This window comes from Carassius auratus, chromosome 14 (assembly GCF_003368295.1).
Source record: "Carassius auratus strain Wakin chromosome 14, ASM336829v1, whole genome shotgun sequence".
Lineage (NCBI taxonomy): Eukaryota > Metazoa > Chordata > Actinopteri > Cypriniformes > Cyprinidae > Carassius > Carassius auratus.
Genome location: NC_039256.1, coordinates 3,718,677 through 3,737,676, shown reverse-complemented (window position 1 = coordinate 3,737,676; position 19,000 = coordinate 3,718,677). Strand labels below are relative to the sequence as shown.

Sequence of the window (19,000 nt, the reverse complement as noted above, 5' to 3'; positions counted from 1 at the left end):
TTTTACATGAGTTACAAGCATTTTCCAGTGGTTAGATCAGCACATTACAGTTCAGATGACATCAGTTTGCCGTGAAATTACCATACACATAGTTTAATACGCAAAGGTGCTGTTCAAGCAAGTGTTACTTATTTTTCAGTAAGATACCATTGACATGTTTCAAAACAACGGTGAACTCTGAAATGTCAGTCATCCGCTTGCCTGATTCAAGTCTCATCCTATATATTCACACTTCCATTCCATATATTCAGTCTTTCATTCAATGTATTCAAACTTTTAGTCCATATATTCAGAATTCCATCCCATACAGTATATTCAAACTGTCATTACATATATTCTGACTTTAATGTAACATTTTCAGAGTTCCAATCATATATATTCATGCTTAAATTCAATAAATTCAAGTTTTATGCCATAAATTCCAATTTCCAATCCATATACTAAAACTTCATAATATAAATACCATTTCATGAACAGCATGCTATAAATATGTGTACTTGTCAGGTACACATATATGTGTGTGTGTGGCATGTTTATCAGTGATAAGAGCAATTTTTCCTTCATTCATCTCAAGTATGAATTATCATATGACATAATATTTTAAATTTTGTGAAAGGGAAACTCAGCTCTAAAGGAATTAATGATTGTATATACAGGGAATGTTGACAGTATCACTGTCTTAGGATACAAATAATCATCCATCTATTGATCAATGGACTTTTAAGACACACATGAACAAATACACTTCTCTTTAAATACCAATGGTCTTTCTTTATTAATTTATTCTTATACATGTAGAATAATCTAACACAGACACATGCATTCACAAATATAGAAAGAAAGAAAGAAAGGATGGCTTTGAGGGAAGTGAAAGAATGAAATCCTAACTTTCTAGCAACATGCAGTTTCTTAGACCTAACCCGAATGAACTTTCCATCATTATTTTAGCCCTGTCATTGAGTTATCAATGAGTCTATGAAACCTTATATCAATACACCAGTTCAGCTACAATATTAATTCAATATTTACATATTATGGGGTGGAACTTTGAATGTGGATACCCTTTTGTTAAATCATTCTGTGAAAGGGGTTTCCCAGGTTTGCTCATTTGTTGGAGGTTTTGGTCACATCTGGAGTAAAGTCTTGGGAAGTCATGGACGATGACTCAGTCTCATAGGGAGGTTTAAGTTTGAGGTGAGGAAAGACAACATAACCTAACTTGGAAAACAAGGCTCAGAAAGGAAAATAAACTAAAGTAAATGAAAGTAGAGTAAAATGAGACTAGAATGGATGGCTGATGATGCTGAATTTTGTGCTAGTTGAGACTCAGACTAGATTTGGTTTCTCTGACTATACTGATTACTCATTCATGTCATGAGTTTTAAAACTCTGCTGATGGACAGGGTTTAACTATGATCTTCTCCACTCACATTATTAGACATGTTAGGCAGGGGTGTCCAAATGAATCATTTCTACAATGCATAGCGATGCTGATGAGGACAATTCAGTATCGGTTCAGTAATAGACCATATAATGACCTGATGCTTTTCTGATGTCATTTGTTGAGGTACTATTCATTAGGCACATTCGGCTTGAAGCGCAGCTGCTCTTCATCATCAAATACCACAAGAGTGATAAGAGAGCGGTACTTTGAAGTCACACACAGATCGGTCTGCAAAGTGCCACGCAGTTCGAACTACTATCTTCTCAGTTATATGGCTGCTAATTTTCCTGCTTTTGCAGTGTAGAATTAAGTCATGAATTCTGTAATGAGAAAATGACCCATTTTACAGAGAAATTAGTAACATTTGGGGAAATTCACACTTTCCAAACATCACATCTTGGAGATCCACAGTGCTGTAGAGTTTAGCTCAAACCCTTATTAAATACACCTGAACCAACTAATAAATCTCCTCAGGACCACTTGAAAATTACATTGTTTTGAAGCAGGTTATTAATAAACTTAGCAAGAGAGTGGGCAGGGTTAAAGACCTCTGTTAAACACTATTCAAAATTAGTCAAAGTAATGGAATGAACAGTGAGTGATTGAAACATGAAAGTCAAACGTGTGTTACACATATAACATAGAATTATGCAATTCAATTGTGTTTAAATGTAAGACCTCATAATATTGTTTGGAATGAGCTGGTGCATTTAGATATGTAAAGGTAGTCACTATGCTACTTGGAGAGTAGTTTGAAGAGGAATTCAGTCCTGTGTTCAAGGTCAGAAAGATCAAAAGGGGGTCAAGCTCTATGTGATGAGGGGAATCAACTTCCTTTTTGACTTAAAGAAGTAGTCAGTTTGTCATGTCTTCAGACACATTTGTCTTGGGTTGACTGCCTAAAAATGACAATGTAACAGACATTTTCCTAAATTATATGATTGTCTATGGAGGAGTAATCAGTTGTAGCCCAGACCTGCTGGTGCCACATTGACAGTGTCTCCCATTTTATGGTCCTTGAAGTGCTGATTCTGGCCTCTCGCGCTTCTTGCACTTTTTCTGCAGAGTTTTGTCTGACATTTACATCTGTTTAAAAGATAAAGATTTTACAAGAAATTTAATTTTGTATTTACACTGATACATCCCAAAAACGCTACTTTAAGAATATATTTCACAATGAATACAGTATGCAGAATGCAGTCTGTTTATATGATGTTTGTGTTAATTTGTCTTCTGAAATCAATAATTAACAAATACAGATAGTTAATCCAATAAACACTTACTATGGGGTTCAGTTATACGTATTACGAGATGTGTGTTTTAAAAATGTCTATATTTCTAGTGTATGTTTTTAATGGCAAATGTATTCTAAAAAATTTTGGAATGTATATTTTCTTGCTTGCAATCAGAACCATGCACAATATCTAGAGGTCCGTTTAACAGTCTTAATGCTCAAATGTAGTACAGAAGAACCTCTTCTTCTTATTATTTTTTCTTAATACTACTTTGAATGAATAACTTATTTTGTCTCAATAAATATGCTTTTGCCTTGACAGAGATTCAGCATTTCCATTGCCTCTACCCAAGTTTGTCTGAACCATTGCAGTTTTGCAATTCACTCTCCTCCACAGGTGGGGAGCTTTGGACGGCACGGCAGCCTTTGCGAGTTCCAATGAAGTTTCCAGAAACCCTTCGGAAGGTGGATAGTCGATGACGAAAGTTCTCTCCAGAGAAAAAGTAGAGCATTGGGTCAAAGCATGAGTTAGCAGCAGCGAGGCAGAGCGTGATGACCACAGACTTCTGCATGTAGATAGTATCTTTGCAGTTAGCATTTTCACGGTTTTTAAAGTGGAGATGCACTGTGCGTTGTACATGATAGGGCATGAAACTAACCAAGAAAGCCAGCATCACCACAACAATCATCCGAATGGCTTTGTTACGTGTGTAACGCTGCTTGTTAGCACTGTTAGTGTTTCTAAGTAGAGTGCGCAAGATGCCAGCGTAGCATAGCAAGATGACCAGGAAGGGAATAATAAAACCCACAACCAGGGAAAAGTAATTCAGCATGATAAGTTTATCCAGGCTTTTGGGCGTTTCTGGTGGTTCAAAACACTTGGTTTTGTTAGACTTTGGATCAGTATGCTGTCCGGAGAGGAGGAAGGGTGAACTGGTGGTGCAAATGAAGACCCAAATGCACACACAAACTATCCATGCCTTCTTCTCGGTGGCTAGCCTCAGGTTCTGCACCGGGAACACAATTGCTAGAAAGCGAGTAAAACTCATGGCCATCATGAAGAAGACGCTGCAGTAGAGATTGACATACAGTGCATAGGAACTCAAACGGCAGAGAAAGTCCCCCAGGTTCCACTGCCCTTTGTTGACGTAGTAAAGCACCCGTAGTGGCAGAGTGCTAACACACAACAGGTCTGACACAGCCAAGTTGAGCATGTAGATGTGGAAAGATGATTTCTGACGGTAGGTACGAAGGAGCACATACAAAGCGAAGCCATTGCCCATCAGCCCTAAAACGGTGATTATAGAATATACCGTTGAATAGACTTGGTTACGGAAGTCATCGATTGATGCACACACTTGTGTATTATTAACCGTTGAAGGTGTTATGTCAGATGGACCCATTCTTGCACTGGTGCCTGAAATATGAAAGAAACAAAGAAATATAAATATTCAGTTCCTATAACATATTGATATACTTTTCCTAGTACAAATCTGTACTGTATTTCCAAATAAATAATCTTGCTGCACAAATGAACCAGAAAAAAAGTTATATTTGTGTAAAAAATTAGTTTCAAACCTTTGCAGCACAAGTTAATTTCTAGTAGATCATATCTCTACACTAAATTAACGTCAAGTCTTAAACATTTTATCTAAGCATAAACCACACAGTGTCTCTTACATGAGTACATGATCTAAATTTAATCGAGCGCAGCATTAGTTCAGTCAGGCCACTGAGGCATAGGCTGTGACCAGCTGATGTGGTGATGTCAAATCGCTCCAATCACTACCACTCTCCTAATAGACACGGGACATATATACGTGGCACAACTGCTCGGTAAGTTTGCTCAATGGCTCAAACTGCTCGCGAGAGCCATCGCTCGCTCAGGAACTATCAGACGGCGAATCTATAGGAAGCATTAAAATCAGGATATGGCAGGATTCCCACAGAGTATCTCACCAGATTTCAAGTCTTGAACTTTAGCGAATTCTGCGCATTGTTTGTCAAGCAATGGACTGAATTGATATGAGCGAGCACTTGATATATATACTTTATCCGCGATTCATCGCCCAAAGTTGTACTAATACGACCAACTCACAACTTTACAAGAGATCTGCTTCGCCGCTGGAAGAAGCTAGATATTCAACAAGAATCAAAGCATCCACGAACAACTGGCAATTTCACCTTTAATTCATCTCTGGACGTCTTCAGGAAGCTAAGCAAAGTTATTTCATTTTATTGCCTAGTGCTATTTTGGCGAACATGCATCAGACATTGCTTATTGTACAAAGCTAATTGTTCAGTTATGTTGCGAGGCATGCTATCATATTACCACACCGGTAACACTACCAGTTAAATATACCCACGAGCCTCATTAATCCATGGTCAAGGCTGTCGATATCAACGGAGTGCTGCTTCAGGATCATCTATTGGGGATTCTTTCATCAAACTTATCTGACTACTCCAAAACACTGGGTTAAATCAGGGTCCTGCTGTTGCTCAAACTAGTGTATCGATCAAGTGCCTGATACTAAGACCCAATCCCAATTCTACCCCTTAGCCCTTCCCCTTTCCCCTACCCCTCCGTTGGGGTAGGGGTGTCTCAATTCTCTTTTGGTTGGAGGGGAAGGGGTACGGGGGAAGGGCCAGATAGCCCTTCAAACGAAGATTTTTCAGGACCACACTTCAAACAAAGGGGTATGAATTATCTCGGGAACATGGCTGCTACAGCGAACAAAAAGACATGTAAATGTAAGCTTTTTTGGCATAAATATTTTAACAAAAAGTTTTCATTTGTTTTATGTTACATTCAATTGTGAGTTCATATTAACGGTCATGGTACTCAAAGACATGTTAGCAAAAAAATCACTAATATTTGCCAACGTCATATCATTACAGACTGCATGATAGTGCCACAGCATTAGGGGAGTAGCGATACGTTTATTCGTATTGAACCGTTCGATACGAGGCTTTCGGTTCGGTACGCGGTACGCATTATGTACCGAACGGTTCGTTGGACTAATTAATTATATTTGGAAAATAAATTAAAAAATTTGAAATATAACGAGATGCGTTCAACAAGGTAGTCCAATAACCCAAACGATGTAACAGGCAACGCCCCTGACACCCCCAAAGAAGAAAAAAAACACCAACTTATATGTTTATGTTAGGCTACTCAGTCAGGCGCTCGCTCACTCAGTATGCGCTGAGTGAGCGAGCAGTTCATGCACGGTACGCGGTGGCCAATGCGTTTAACAGACCAGAAATAGAAGATCCTCGAATAACCAACAGGTCTGGTGTTTGGGTGCACTTTACCAATTGATCGGGGCATCCAAACAAGCATGGAAATCAAAATGGACTAGTACTGTACTGTGTCGAAATTTCCTGAGCAGTACGATACAATTAACATGTATTTGTTCATAACTACTACAACAATATAACATTTTCATTTTTTTTATAAGGAGCTGTTTTTGTTTTATACAGTATGCTGCTAAGAAAGCACCATAGAAGATGGGTAAAGAATAGCTCCATCGTTGTTCAATGTAAAAAAACAAAAAAAACAAAAAGCATACTTTGTTAGTTTTAATAAATAAAACATTTTTTAAAAATCAAGGAAATTTATCTGCCAATTTTTTTCTTTTTGCTGTATCTAAAACGTACCGAACCGTACCGAACCGAACCGTGACACCAGTGAATCGTATCGAACCGAACCGTGAATTTTGTGAACCGTTCCACCCCTACACAGCATATGTCTGAACAGGGTGATAATTGCCGTAGACTAATCCCCCCAATAATTAAAAAATCGTTAAACCCTTTTCTCAAATATTGCCTATTTGGGAGAGAAAGAGAGATAAGCAGCTAATGAATACAGAATGATAATTAAAGTATCTAATGCACACCAGTATGTGTGTGTATTGAAGGAGCTAAACGACGTCTTATGGCCTGTGATGTCATAGTAGTGGTGTCCCAATCCTTAGGGGAATATTGTCTCCCCTACCCCTTGAAACTCTATTTCAAGGGACAAGGGGAAGAGGTAGGCGGAGGGGTAGGGGAAGGGGAAGGGGTATAAAATAGAATTGGGACTGGGCCTAAATGTACAGATCGTAAATTTTGCTCGTATCAATGCTAAAATGTTATCTTTCAAGGGCTTATGCTGTTGCCTAAATTAGAGTTCTGACCATATGGCGTACTGCTTTACAGGTGCATGCTGATCTTTTAGCTGTTTAAAAGAGCACCCTTCTCTACTCTTATCTCTGGAAGCGATCCTTCCCCACTCCACACACTTAAGAAGGTCTTTGCTTGAAGCTATCAATATAGAGTGCTCTTTTAACGCGAGCCCTCCGATAAAAGAGAAAAGTCTGCTTGGTTTGTTTTCCACGGGAGAGCGTGCGCTTCAGCATATAAGGCAAACAAAATTCCCCTTCTCAGTTAAACTACATCCTAATGCAATTTTATGCAGGGTTCCCCAGCATCAGGGTAGGTATTTTTGGCATTAAAAATAATCACTACTAGTTGAACACTACAGTTGTGTTCAGATCATGGGTCACTGGACTGGACTCTCTTGAACATCGTCATCATAAACAGCAGAACAACGTAAACAATAAATAATTTGTGGCGTAGTCCTCGACATGCAGTGGAATCATCAGTCATAAATCAGGGATATTGTTGCACGTTCCCATGGCATGTGTCATTCCCACACAAACATTAATCGTTATTGTGACAAATCTAAGGACATCAAATATTGTAATGACATTCATACAAACCGTATGAGCATCAGGCATTAGGTGTGATCGACTCACCAGGACTGTGCAAACCGATCGCAATCTGACTGAAGCAGTGCATACCGGTTAGAAATATTGTCTGACTGAGACTGCGCCGATGCACATGCACCAGATAAATCATTGTCTGACAAGGTAGGTACATCTGAAAATCTATATTTCTTTATTAAATGTTTGCATTTACATGGAATTATTTCAAACTTGAAGGATGATTGTAACACCAGCTGTTGCAAAAATATCCTTCAAATCCTCTTCAATCAAATACATTTGGCCCAGGGTCCTAGTTGAGCCCGCATAGTTCCTCTTTCACTTCTCACAATCAAATACTTGACTTGCAGTTAGATGATTATTCATAATACGATGTTGTAGCTGAGGATAATACTAGCTTGTCAACTGCTAAAAGAATGCATTCTTATCTCTTTTTTATTTGCCATTGTGGCCATTAATGTCCATGGGGGACATTAGTCTGTTTATGATCTTTTGGAATTATAAAACAATGAGTGAGTGGATTTTTAGCATTATAGGCTGGTTTTTTTTCACACATTGACTGTGTTCACACAACTGTTTTTGCAAACACCTTATAAAGTGATTTTGCATTCTATGGCACATTTAACCAATCTTTTCTTAATTTTTCCTTGATTAAAGTGAAAATGAATGAAAAGTGTTTATCAAAGTGTGACATACGTTTAAGATCTGCTCACATATTTCTTTATGCAGGTTAGGTAAATAGGCATTTTAAGCAATCACACACAGAAATCAAAGTGTTGTTTGCAGATTAAACACTAGTGAAGAAAAGTCAGCAGAATGCTACAGTTGTGTTCAAATCATGCACTCACTGAATGTATTCTGGACACCAGGTGGGCATTTTTTGGGCAATGGCCTACCCATTTTCAGCTGTGGCCCATCCAGTGAGAAGCTTGTAATTTTCCAGATGAATGTTATTTATTAAAATATAATAATTATAAATGTATAGTTTCACTATAAATTAATATATGTGCTTTAAAATATATTTAAGGTGAGTTTTCATGGTCAATTACAGGCATTTTAATTATTTAACCTCTTCCTATTAGTGCTTACCATACGCTTGTCAAAACAATTATGTTAACGAAGTGAGGACACGCATGTTTGAAAATAGTGTTAAATTTGAAAGATGAATTTGAAAATAGTAAACAAAAAAACAAACAAAATGTAAGTCTTAGCACTGGATCCAGACCACCTACAAATGACACCAGACTAGCGGGTGATGGATTTAAAGCCAAACATGTTTAAAGCATCATATTACCATATACAGTGTTTGATACAATAAATAGAGGCGTTCTTTGTGGTCCTCGATATCTTCGTACCTCTCCTTTAAGCGAAAACTGAGAAACTTGATTATGAGATCATCTGCGAAAGCCCCATATTCTAAGGTAATGCTTTACATACAGTAAACTTTAGTTAACTTTTGGCAGTGTCTTAACTAACATTAACAATGAGAAATACCTTTGGTATGGTACTAATTAATCTTTTTTGACTATTAAAATTTTAACTTTTCGTTAGCTTAAGTATGGTTAACAGATAAAACACTTAATTTTAATAATGTACTAGTATGTTGAAATTAAAATTGTTATTCAGTGCTTTAGTAGTATTGTGTATTGAATCTTTGTACTGTATTTTCTGTTTGCAAATTGATATGCATTTTTTTATGCTACACTTTGTCCACACAGTTTTATGTAGGCCCACCCACTTAAAAATTTCTGGCCTCACACCAGCTGTCCTCTCTCGAAAATTGTCATCATAAACAGCAGAAACGATGTACACAAGAAATTAATTTTGCAGTGTAGAAAGCGAGATTCAGAGAGAGCATGCAAAACTTGTTATTTACACGTGAAAAACAGCTTTGAGACTCGCAGCAGCAGATTCATGCCATTGTTGTTATGCATGTGTTTTTGCTACAAAAAGCATCCAAGGAAAAAAAATATTTATGTAAGAAAACATTCTACAGGTGTGCAAATCTCATTGCAAGAATTCACATACTGATTTACAGATTAACAATATTTGTCCGTGACATTTTTTATGCATGTGTGTGATTGTGTTTTTCACCATATTCACTGCAGCAATAGCAGCACAACTCCGTGTGTGTGTTTGTGTGTGTAAAAAAGTAAAAGAAAATTTTTATTTCTTTGAATTCCACATTTGTGACGTCACTGGCATGCTGCGCACTCTTACTTCAGTCCACGGTAGTGATTAGAAGTTCGGATCATTTTACTCACTCTGTCCTTTGAGTCTCATTCAGTAAAATGAGTAAAAAAAAATTATTTTTATTTTATTTTATTTTTTTTTCACTTTAGCAAAATATAATTAAAATGTTACGTGTTACTTCCCTAATACATTTAGGACTTACGCAAACGTTGATCACACTACAAACAATACAAAACTATAATGCTATAAGAAACTGAAAAGATTAATTAATTATTTACCTGGGTCTTCAGGTCTATGATTAGCTCACGTCACCTCTTATCTGACAAGTCTTCAGGTTTGAGTCTTTCCTTCATCACATGACAGACCCAAAAACTAAACCTATGCTGTCTGAGCTGGAAAGAATTTATTAATTCATCTTTCTAGTCTTTTGAGTCATTCTTTTGTCACATAATGTGACAGCATTGGATAGAAAAAAATATTTCCTTACAAATGGGTGCATATTTATTATTATTATTATTATTATTATTATTATTACCATCATCATTATTTACTTCTACCTTTATGTGATTTTTTTTGCTCTCAAATTTTTGCTTTCTCCAGCATTGGAGACTGTTGTGCTAGAGTTTTCCACCTAACCTCAATTAGGTGGAGCGCTGGTGGTTACAGGGGAATGAGGAAGAGGAGGATAAAAGCAGAAGTTAAAAATCCCTAGAGGGAATGAGTAGATACCTCGGTATCACTCTGATTCAGACGAGAACGCTGCCTCATCTGGATCATATCCCATAGGTTCTGCTTATCTCGTGACCCACAATTCCTTTTACCCCTGCCCTCAGGTGGGGGAGGAGCGCAAGTTGCGACACTAGCCTTCTGTGTCTGTCATTGATCCTCAGATCGAGACAGGCCAGGACCCCTTTGCTGTTTGGGCTCAGACCTGGACCTTTGTGGAACGAAGGGTCTGAATGCAGCGGAGCGCGCTTTCTTCTCCCCGAACTTCTCGATCACCGTCTCAACGGAAATACCAAAAATATCAGAAGGCGAAACCTGAGCATCGAGAAGAATGTATTTTCTTTCTTCACGATGTCTGCCAGGTTTATCCACAGATGTCTCTCCGCCACCCCCAAATGGTCACCATACCCACATGGAAATAACCTATATGTGGATATATGCGCATATATGAAACCTATATGCAGTGTATATGCACATATATGCTGCATATGCACATATATGATAATATATATATACTGCATATGTGCGTATATATGCCAGATATAGGCAAAATTGAGGTGCATATTTGTGCATATACAGGAAATATAGGTCTCCTGTCTTGCTTCTTCATATCCACATATAAGCCCTATACATACAATATATGTCTTCTATATAGCTAATGGCAGGATCTGGTCATTTTGTAGCTCATATCTCATTTTTGACTGTCATACATGATGCTTATCTGGTAGATGCTTCATCTGGTTAAATAAAGGTTAAATAAAAAATAAATAAAAAAATGTATGTGCGAACACGTGAAATTGGTATCACATGTAATTGGCATGTTATGGAATTTAACTATGGCAGTATATTAGCATGATATACAGAGCCGGACAGTAACGGAGTACATTTACTTGAGTACAGTACTTAAGTACAATTTTGAGGGATCTGTACTTTACTCGAGTATCATTTTTGGGGAGTACTCATGACTTTACTCAAGTACATTTGAGAGGCAAATATTGTACTCTTTACTCCGCTACATTTCTATCCATAACCGTAAGTACCCGTTACTTCTTCGGCTCCGTCCACACGGAGACGGAGTTTACCCCCGATCTTTTTTTTCCCTCGTCTCAAGAAATATCCACTTCCACACGAAACCGATGTAGTATACATGCCAGACCAGCATGTGGCGCTGCCACAGAGATACACTAAAAATGGAGAATAAGACATGGATTTGCTGATAAACCTTGCACGTGGTACACAAGCGAACATGGAACAATACATTTATTAATCCGTGTTAATGTTAGTTATTAAAAAATACAATCATTCAGGTTTTTGTTGCTGTTACATGGTGTAGTGGTGTTTGACTAGGGGCGAGACTTGGGCTGATGTCATATTTTCAGAAAATGTACGGATTCGCCGTCCAGACGAAAAGCAAAGTCGACGTTTTCAAATCAATCACTCTGGGACCCGGTTTCAAAACATCGGTTTCACTCTTCCAAAACACCGTGTGGATGAAAATGCCTATCCGCAAAAAAATGTGTGCGCTGAAAAAAAAAAAGAGGAAAAAATACAAATCTCGGACACCCTATCAAACGTCATTGGATAGTGCAGGAAGGAAGAGGAGGAAGAGGAGGAAGAGGAGGAGGCGGGTCATGACAGACCTTCAAAGAATAATAAAGATTTTTTTTTTTTTTTTCTGTTTAGTTTTATTTTTGTTCTTGTACTATTTGCTTGTTCTTGTAAATACATAAATGTACATTTCTATATTTTGGACTTTTATTTATGTTGCCTAGCAGGTTTTTTGTCTTATTTTTGTTCTTGTACTATATTTTTTGTTTTGTACTATTTGATTGATCTTGAGTAAATATTGTACATTTCTACATTTTGGAATTTTATTAATGTTGCCTAGCAGATATGAATTTTACTATTATAGGTGAACATATAGGTGCATATATACACGTGCATATATTTACCTATATAGGTATATGTTTGCACATATATATGTGTACATATATGTGTGCATATATGTACAAATATATGTGTGCATACATGTACATATATGTACATATAATATAGGAAAACAGCCAATTTTATATAGGTCACATATAAAAAACCTATATCAAAACCTATATTGAAACATATGTTTATTATAGGTTCCCGCCCATGGTGGAAACGGCCTGCTTGGTAGCCTGGAGAGAGATCCGTGGTGTGGCACAGCTCGGCTACCTGATCAGGAAAAAGGCCCTTGTCTCTATCCAGGTCTCTTAGCAGATCAGTCTGATTTGCTTGAAGCACCACCATCAGGTGTAATAAAGCACAGCCTGACCAGCTGCATCATATGCCTTGCCATTTAACAAGATGTATTTCTTTAAAGGGCTAAGATGGCAAGGAGGGAAATTAAGAGATAATGTCTCCCCAGGTGGGTCCTGAACAGCGGGAAGCAGATGGCTGCCTTTTTTACCCTTTTTTTTTCTAAAAAAAAAAAAAGAGAGACGAACGAGAGCGGAGCTTTTTCAATGACATCAAGACATTGCATGCTTACTCTTCACCCTAAAAATGACGCAAAGATTGTGTGTGTCATCGGGTGTGTCAAACGCTTACTAGTAGTCGCCATGATAGACAGAAAGATTGTTCTGACCAGTTCTTTCAGATGCAAGCTTCAAACAGAACAGTCCTCTAGCTCCCTGCCATGCTTTGGACACAAGCTTCAGATGAAGAAAAGAATGACATGTTCTCCCGGTGCCTGTTTATAGCCGTGCCGGTATTTCTTCAATGTAATGAGGTGTTCCCCATAGCAACCCCTGGAGGACGCAGTTTGAATTTCCCTTGAAAGGGAAATTAAAAATTATAGACACTGAAGTGCCTTGAAATTTTTTTTACCACACTGAATTCATATATATATATATATATATATATATATATATATATATATATATATATATATATATATATATATATATATACACACACAAACAAGAAATCAGACCTGGAGCAATTTAGAAAAGTAATGGGTTGAAACTCTCATGAGTTTCTATTTCAAATCTGAAGAAGATATAATGAAAAATGAGATTCCTGCAAACATTTTTTGAGACTATGTCTAGCCACCGCCACCCCCACCCCCCAAATATAAAACATATTTACCAACTGTATTGAAGGCTTCGACAAACTATTTAGTCATTAAACATACCACTGCATATTTCCTCATTTTTTTTCCAATTATAAAACTTATAATTATAATTATAATTATAAACGTGCTCCATGAGATGTCGTTCAGTGGACCCTTACCTTTCTAACTAAACTGGGATTTACAGCTTGTGGATGTGTTTATGACTATTATGATGAATCTGGTATGTACAGCGTTTTCATTCTTCATGTTATGATGTGTACTGCTTACACAAATGTAGCAAATACATTCTTTATAAGCTTTCCATTGAAAAACAGAGATCTGTTGTCGATGCTTGAGGCTTAGATCTTTATAATGATATACTGAAAAAGTGACGTGACATTCAGCCAAGTGTGGTGACCCATACTCAGAATTTGTGCTCTGCATTTAACCCATCCGAAATGCACACACACAGAGCAGTGAACACACACACACACACTGTGAGCACACACCCGGAGCAGTGTTCATCATTTATGCTGCGGCGCCCGGGGAGCAGTTGGGGGTTCGATGCCTTGCTCAAGGGCACCTAGGTCGTGGTATTGAAGGTGGACAGAGAACTGTACATGCACCCCCCCCCACCCACAATTCCTTCTGGCCCAGGACTCGAACTCACAACCCTTCGATTGGGAGTCCGACTCTCTAACCATTGGGCCACGACTTTACTGTATAGTTTGTCAAGATTATATTTGTACAATTTCATTTAATTATTCATAAATATTCACACGTGTGAACACGAGGAGTTGAGGATGTCCGCATCTGCAGATTAACAGGTTAAACTTAATGAAGAAATGGTCAGAGATATGTAGAGGTTTTACCAGAATGTTATCTGCAGTACAATTACGTGTGTAACTTAAGTCAAGTTGGTTGCCTGCTTTGTGCTTGCTTGTAGTAGTAAGTCATTTGAGATCAAATGAAGCAAGGGGTGAGTGGAAGTCTTTAGCATAAGGCTTGTCCAGATGAATGTCAAAGGTGTGACAGTTCCTGTGGTTTGCAGGATATAATAGAAGGTTTATTCCTAAACATTCGGAGCTCACCAGTCCACTGACTGATCTCACCAAAAAGGAAGCACCAGATCCGGTCAAGTGGATGGAACCATGCCAACAGGCCTTAGCCAATGTAAATGCTGCCTTGTGCGGCAGGCCACTCTTGCACTCTCTCAACTTTGATCTCCCATTTTTGTTGCAGACGTACGCATCGTGGCTGGGTGCTGTCCTGTCTCAGGTGGTCGCAGGAGAGGGGTGGCCGGTGCTCTAATTAATTCAAAAGCTCTTAAAGAGATAGATCAGATACAGCACCATTGAAAAAGAGTGTTTGGCCATTCAGTGGGCCATCTTCACTCTGTGTTATTACTTTCTGGAATGGAAATTCACTCTCTGTTCGGACCAAGCCCCCTCCAGTGGCTCCACTGCATGAAAGATACCAACGCATGGATCAGCCATTGGTATCTCACTTTACAGTCTTTTAAGTTCAAGGTGATCCACAGGCCAGTGGCCCAGATGGCTGTGGCAAACTTCCTCTACAGAAATGGGGAGGGGGGGGTGCTGCAGGCTTGGTGGGAATGAGTTTTTGAACCAGCTTGGTAAGTTTCAGAAGTGGTCTGTGTGCTGGAATTAGCATGACAGAGATGTAAAAAAATCAAGCGCTACTCTACACTGCTCAAAACTCGTATTTGAATCACCAGTGGCAAATTCTTTAAAAATCTAAACATACAGGAGATGAGTCGGAAGCACCATACTGTCCTTGCAAAGTTGGAATTGCCCAACTTTAAAGAAGCAGCCTTTGCACACAGATGGCATGGTATACTAGAGTCTACCAAGAGTTCTTACTAGAACCAGGAAGTATGACCATATTAGCCCGGTCCTGTCAACACTGCACTGGCTCCCTATCAAACATCGTATAGATTTTAAAATATTGAAAGTGGAAAAAAAGTGAAAGGTGATGTGACATTCAGCCAAGTATGGTGACCCATACTCAAAATTTGTGCTCTACATTTAACCCATCCGAAGTGCACACACACAGAGCAGTGAACACACTCTGTTCGGGAGGCAGACACACTCATGCAGTTTAAATCTAGATTAAAGACCCATCTCTTTAACCTGGCATACACATAACATACTAATATGCTTTTAATATCCAAATCCGTTAAAGTATTTTTAGGCTGCATTAATTAGGTAAACCGGAACCGGGAACACTTCCCATAACACCCGATGTACTTGCTACATCATTAGATGAATAGCATCTACGCTAATATTTGTCTGTTTCTCTCTTGTTCCGAGGTCACCGTAGCCACCAGATCCAGTCTGTGTCCAGATCAGAGGGTCACTGCAGTCACCCGGATCCAGTACGTATTCAGACCAGATGGTGGATCAGCACCTAGAAAGGACCTCTACATCCCTGAAAGACAGCGGAGACCAGGACAACTAGAGCTCCAGATACAGATCCCCTTTAACCTGTTAGCCAGCACAAAGACGGCCTCGTCCTGAACGCCTTTCAACTTGCATGTATCAGTGTTTATGAATAGATGAAATGAAACGGGAAAATTTAATCTTGACAATCTATGTATCTATGGATCTATGGAACGCTTATAAAGACTGTATTTGCTACATTTGTGTAAGCAGTACACATAAAAACATAAGCAATGAAAATGCTGTACATACCAGATCAGTCATAATAATGAGTCATAAACACATCCACAGCTGTAAATCCCGGTTTAGTTAGAAAGGTAAGGGTCCACTGAACGACATCTCATGAAGCACGTTTAGTCCAACGAAGCAATAACGTTGTAATATGGATCATAATTCCTTTGTTTACGTCTCAGTTCTTCAGCGACAGAACTGTTTGCTTCCGTTATGGAATAACTCACGGTCGGAAACTGTGTCTTGGTAATAAAAAACGGCATGGTTTTGCAGTTTACAGTGTCACAAACAGAATGAGGTGATCCACCGAAAAAATAATGAAAGATAGGCGAAAGATAGTATATTTGAATTTTTGCGCTCCCTCGTGACACGCTCTGACGCACCTGTCAGCTCACTATTACTGTATGATCACGGCTATCAAAGTGAACGCATCGTTATCTGGCTCGGCTCGGTGTTCATCTTCAGTTCTCTCTTCACAGCAGTTCAGTCAGTGTACTGTTTGAGTAAATGCATTACTCCGGGATATTGGTTTGTTTTAACTCAGAGGGAGTGTCAGCCACATTAAAAAAGTTAACATTTTAAGTCATTTGTGGATTAATGTGTATTGGAGACGCAAACCATTTAAAACAATTCAGTTCGATTTGGTTAATTGGTTCATGAAGAACCGGTTAAATCAAATGATTCGTTCACGTACTGGATATCACTACACTTGAACGCGCTCACAACAGACCCAGAAGAGAAGACAATGCTGAATAAAGTCCTAGTTTCATGTTTTTTGACATAATTTTCAGTTTTGGGTGAACTATCCCTTTAAGAAGGTTTTGGGAAATGCAGCCCAGTCCTTAGCCAGTTACGGTTTTGCTATTTTTTTTTGTGTGTGTGTCTGTACATCAACCTCAGTATTTCTCCATGTTGGTTGCTCTGTGGATTTATAATTCAAGACTGTTTAATTGGATAACCCCTTAGTTGTATGATTTAATCAGCACAGCACCATAACACACACTTTTATAAATGCCTGAGGGACTTTATTTAGCAAAGGGAGAAGTGCACAAGAGTTATTTTATTGCATCCTAGCTCAGAATCCTTGCTTTACTGCAAAATTTGTAGTTTGAATTTTAGCTCCAGTGCAGCTCTGTATTCTGAATTATATAGACTCATATCACTTGGTTATCGGGTGTCTTTGTGTACTGTCCCAGTATCCCTTTTAGAAGGACACACAGAATCACCTCAAAAAACTTGATAAAGAATCCTCAAACTTGATAAAATAATTAACTTAATTTCAAATATTTTCAGGCCCTTCTATTTTTATTTATTTATTTATTTATTTATTTTATTTTTTTAAACAAAAAAACAAAAAACTAGTCGTTATATGCAGTTTTAGAGTATGAACATCATTTAAATATGGTTAAATGTGGAAAAAACTCAATTTAAATGTAATTGGTTTAAATGTAATAATTTGGAATTATTGATGTAAACCTGATAATTGTGATGATTTATTATTCACCTACATATGTTGTTTCATAGTTTCTTGTATTACTGAAAAATCACAAAAGTCAGTTTTAGTTTATGTTAAAACTGTGTAATCCAAGTGGATGTTAATATTATTAAATTAAAATACATTCAATTAATATGACATTAACAAATAGGCATATTATAAATGAATAAAAATACCAAAACACAATTATTGATCCACAATGTGCAATTCCTTACTAAAAGCATCACAAAGTTACAAAGCATGGTCATCAGATAATTGGCAAGCTGGGAATTGTGTGTGTGTGTGTGTGTGTGTATCCCCTAAACCAATTCAAGTCAATCAGATTCCCTTTTAGAATATTTATTTGTTATTATTAGTAGTAGTATATTAACTATGTCAATACAGTGCCATGGGCTTTAAGTGCTTATCTTATATTTATTTGAAATGAAGCAAATTAACCATCAAATAATTATTTTATATGTTATTGCTTTTTCACCAGCGGTAACGTGCGCATTTCTTTCTTTAGCGAAACAAACAAGATATTCTGAGGAGCGTTGGGAAGCATACAAGACAGAGGAGGTCATTGGAGCATATCCTATGCAAACAAGGAAATTACTTAAATTAAAATTAATTCGACATTAGATCGTCTTTAAAGTAGACTCGGCTCTGTTATTATTACAAAGGTAGACTTTATACAAACTTTCAATTCACGCATCGATATAAAATAAAATAAAAACATTTTTAAACCACATCACATGCTACTGACTGGTGAGAAATGAGCAGTATGAATAAAGCGTCGTTATCTAACCGTTATCCGTCCGTCTTCGATCAGTCCAGTCACAGCGAAATGAAACGTTTTCTTCCTTTCTCTCACATATAGCTTTCCATTGAGTTGTGCATGAGAAACTCAGTATATGACAACGATCGCACAAGCAACGCCTCCCTTCTGCAAAACGGAGAGACTCGAGGCGCGTCAGGATTAATGAACAACTAATGTTAACTGAAAATGGATGCACGGGGTACAGTACAAAAAATAAATAGCATTTATTTTGCATTTAAAAGACATTAAAAAAAGCAACTGCTTCAATATTCTACTCTGTTAATGCAGATTTATAGAATACATTTTATATACACTCGTATTAAAGCATTCTCCAAATTAAAGCAATTCACAGTGAAAGCATTTGTTTTATATAAAATTGCCTGGCTTTGCTGCTAACAATTTATTATATTTTCTTTATATAAAGTAATTATAATAAATAATTAGCAGCAAAAGCCAGGTAATTTCATCTCTAAGTGGTCTTTCTCACAGAGCACATTTGCTGCGGTGTAAGCCTGCATTCTTCCTGGTGACTGTGTGTGTGTGTGTGTGTGTGTGTGTGTGTATG

General features: G+C 37.8%; 1 protein-coding gene across 1 annotated transcript; it reads right to left on the bottom strand.

The window, feature by feature from the left end:
* Nucleotides 1-764: 764 nt before the first annotated feature.
* Nucleotides 765-18,537, bottom strand: LOC113113444 (cysteinyl leukotriene receptor 1-like). The gene is made up of 2 exons (XM_026279627.1): nt 18,424-18,537; nt 765-4,095 (listed from the first exon to the last, which is right to left on the bottom strand). Exon 2 carries the CDS (start codon nt 4,079-4,081, stop codon nt 3,023-3,025), a length of 1,059 nt encoding a protein of 352 aa, XP_026135412.1. The 5' UTR covers nt 4,082-4,095; nt 18,424-18,537; the 3' UTR covers nt 765-3,022.
* Between the last annotated feature and the right edge of the window lie 463 nt (nt 18,538-19,000).

Coding starts and splice junctions, on each gene's coding strand:
- LOC113113444 (XM_026279627.1), bottom strand. CDS start 4,081: ATGGGTCCATCTGACATAACACCTTCAACGGTTAATAATACACAAGTG.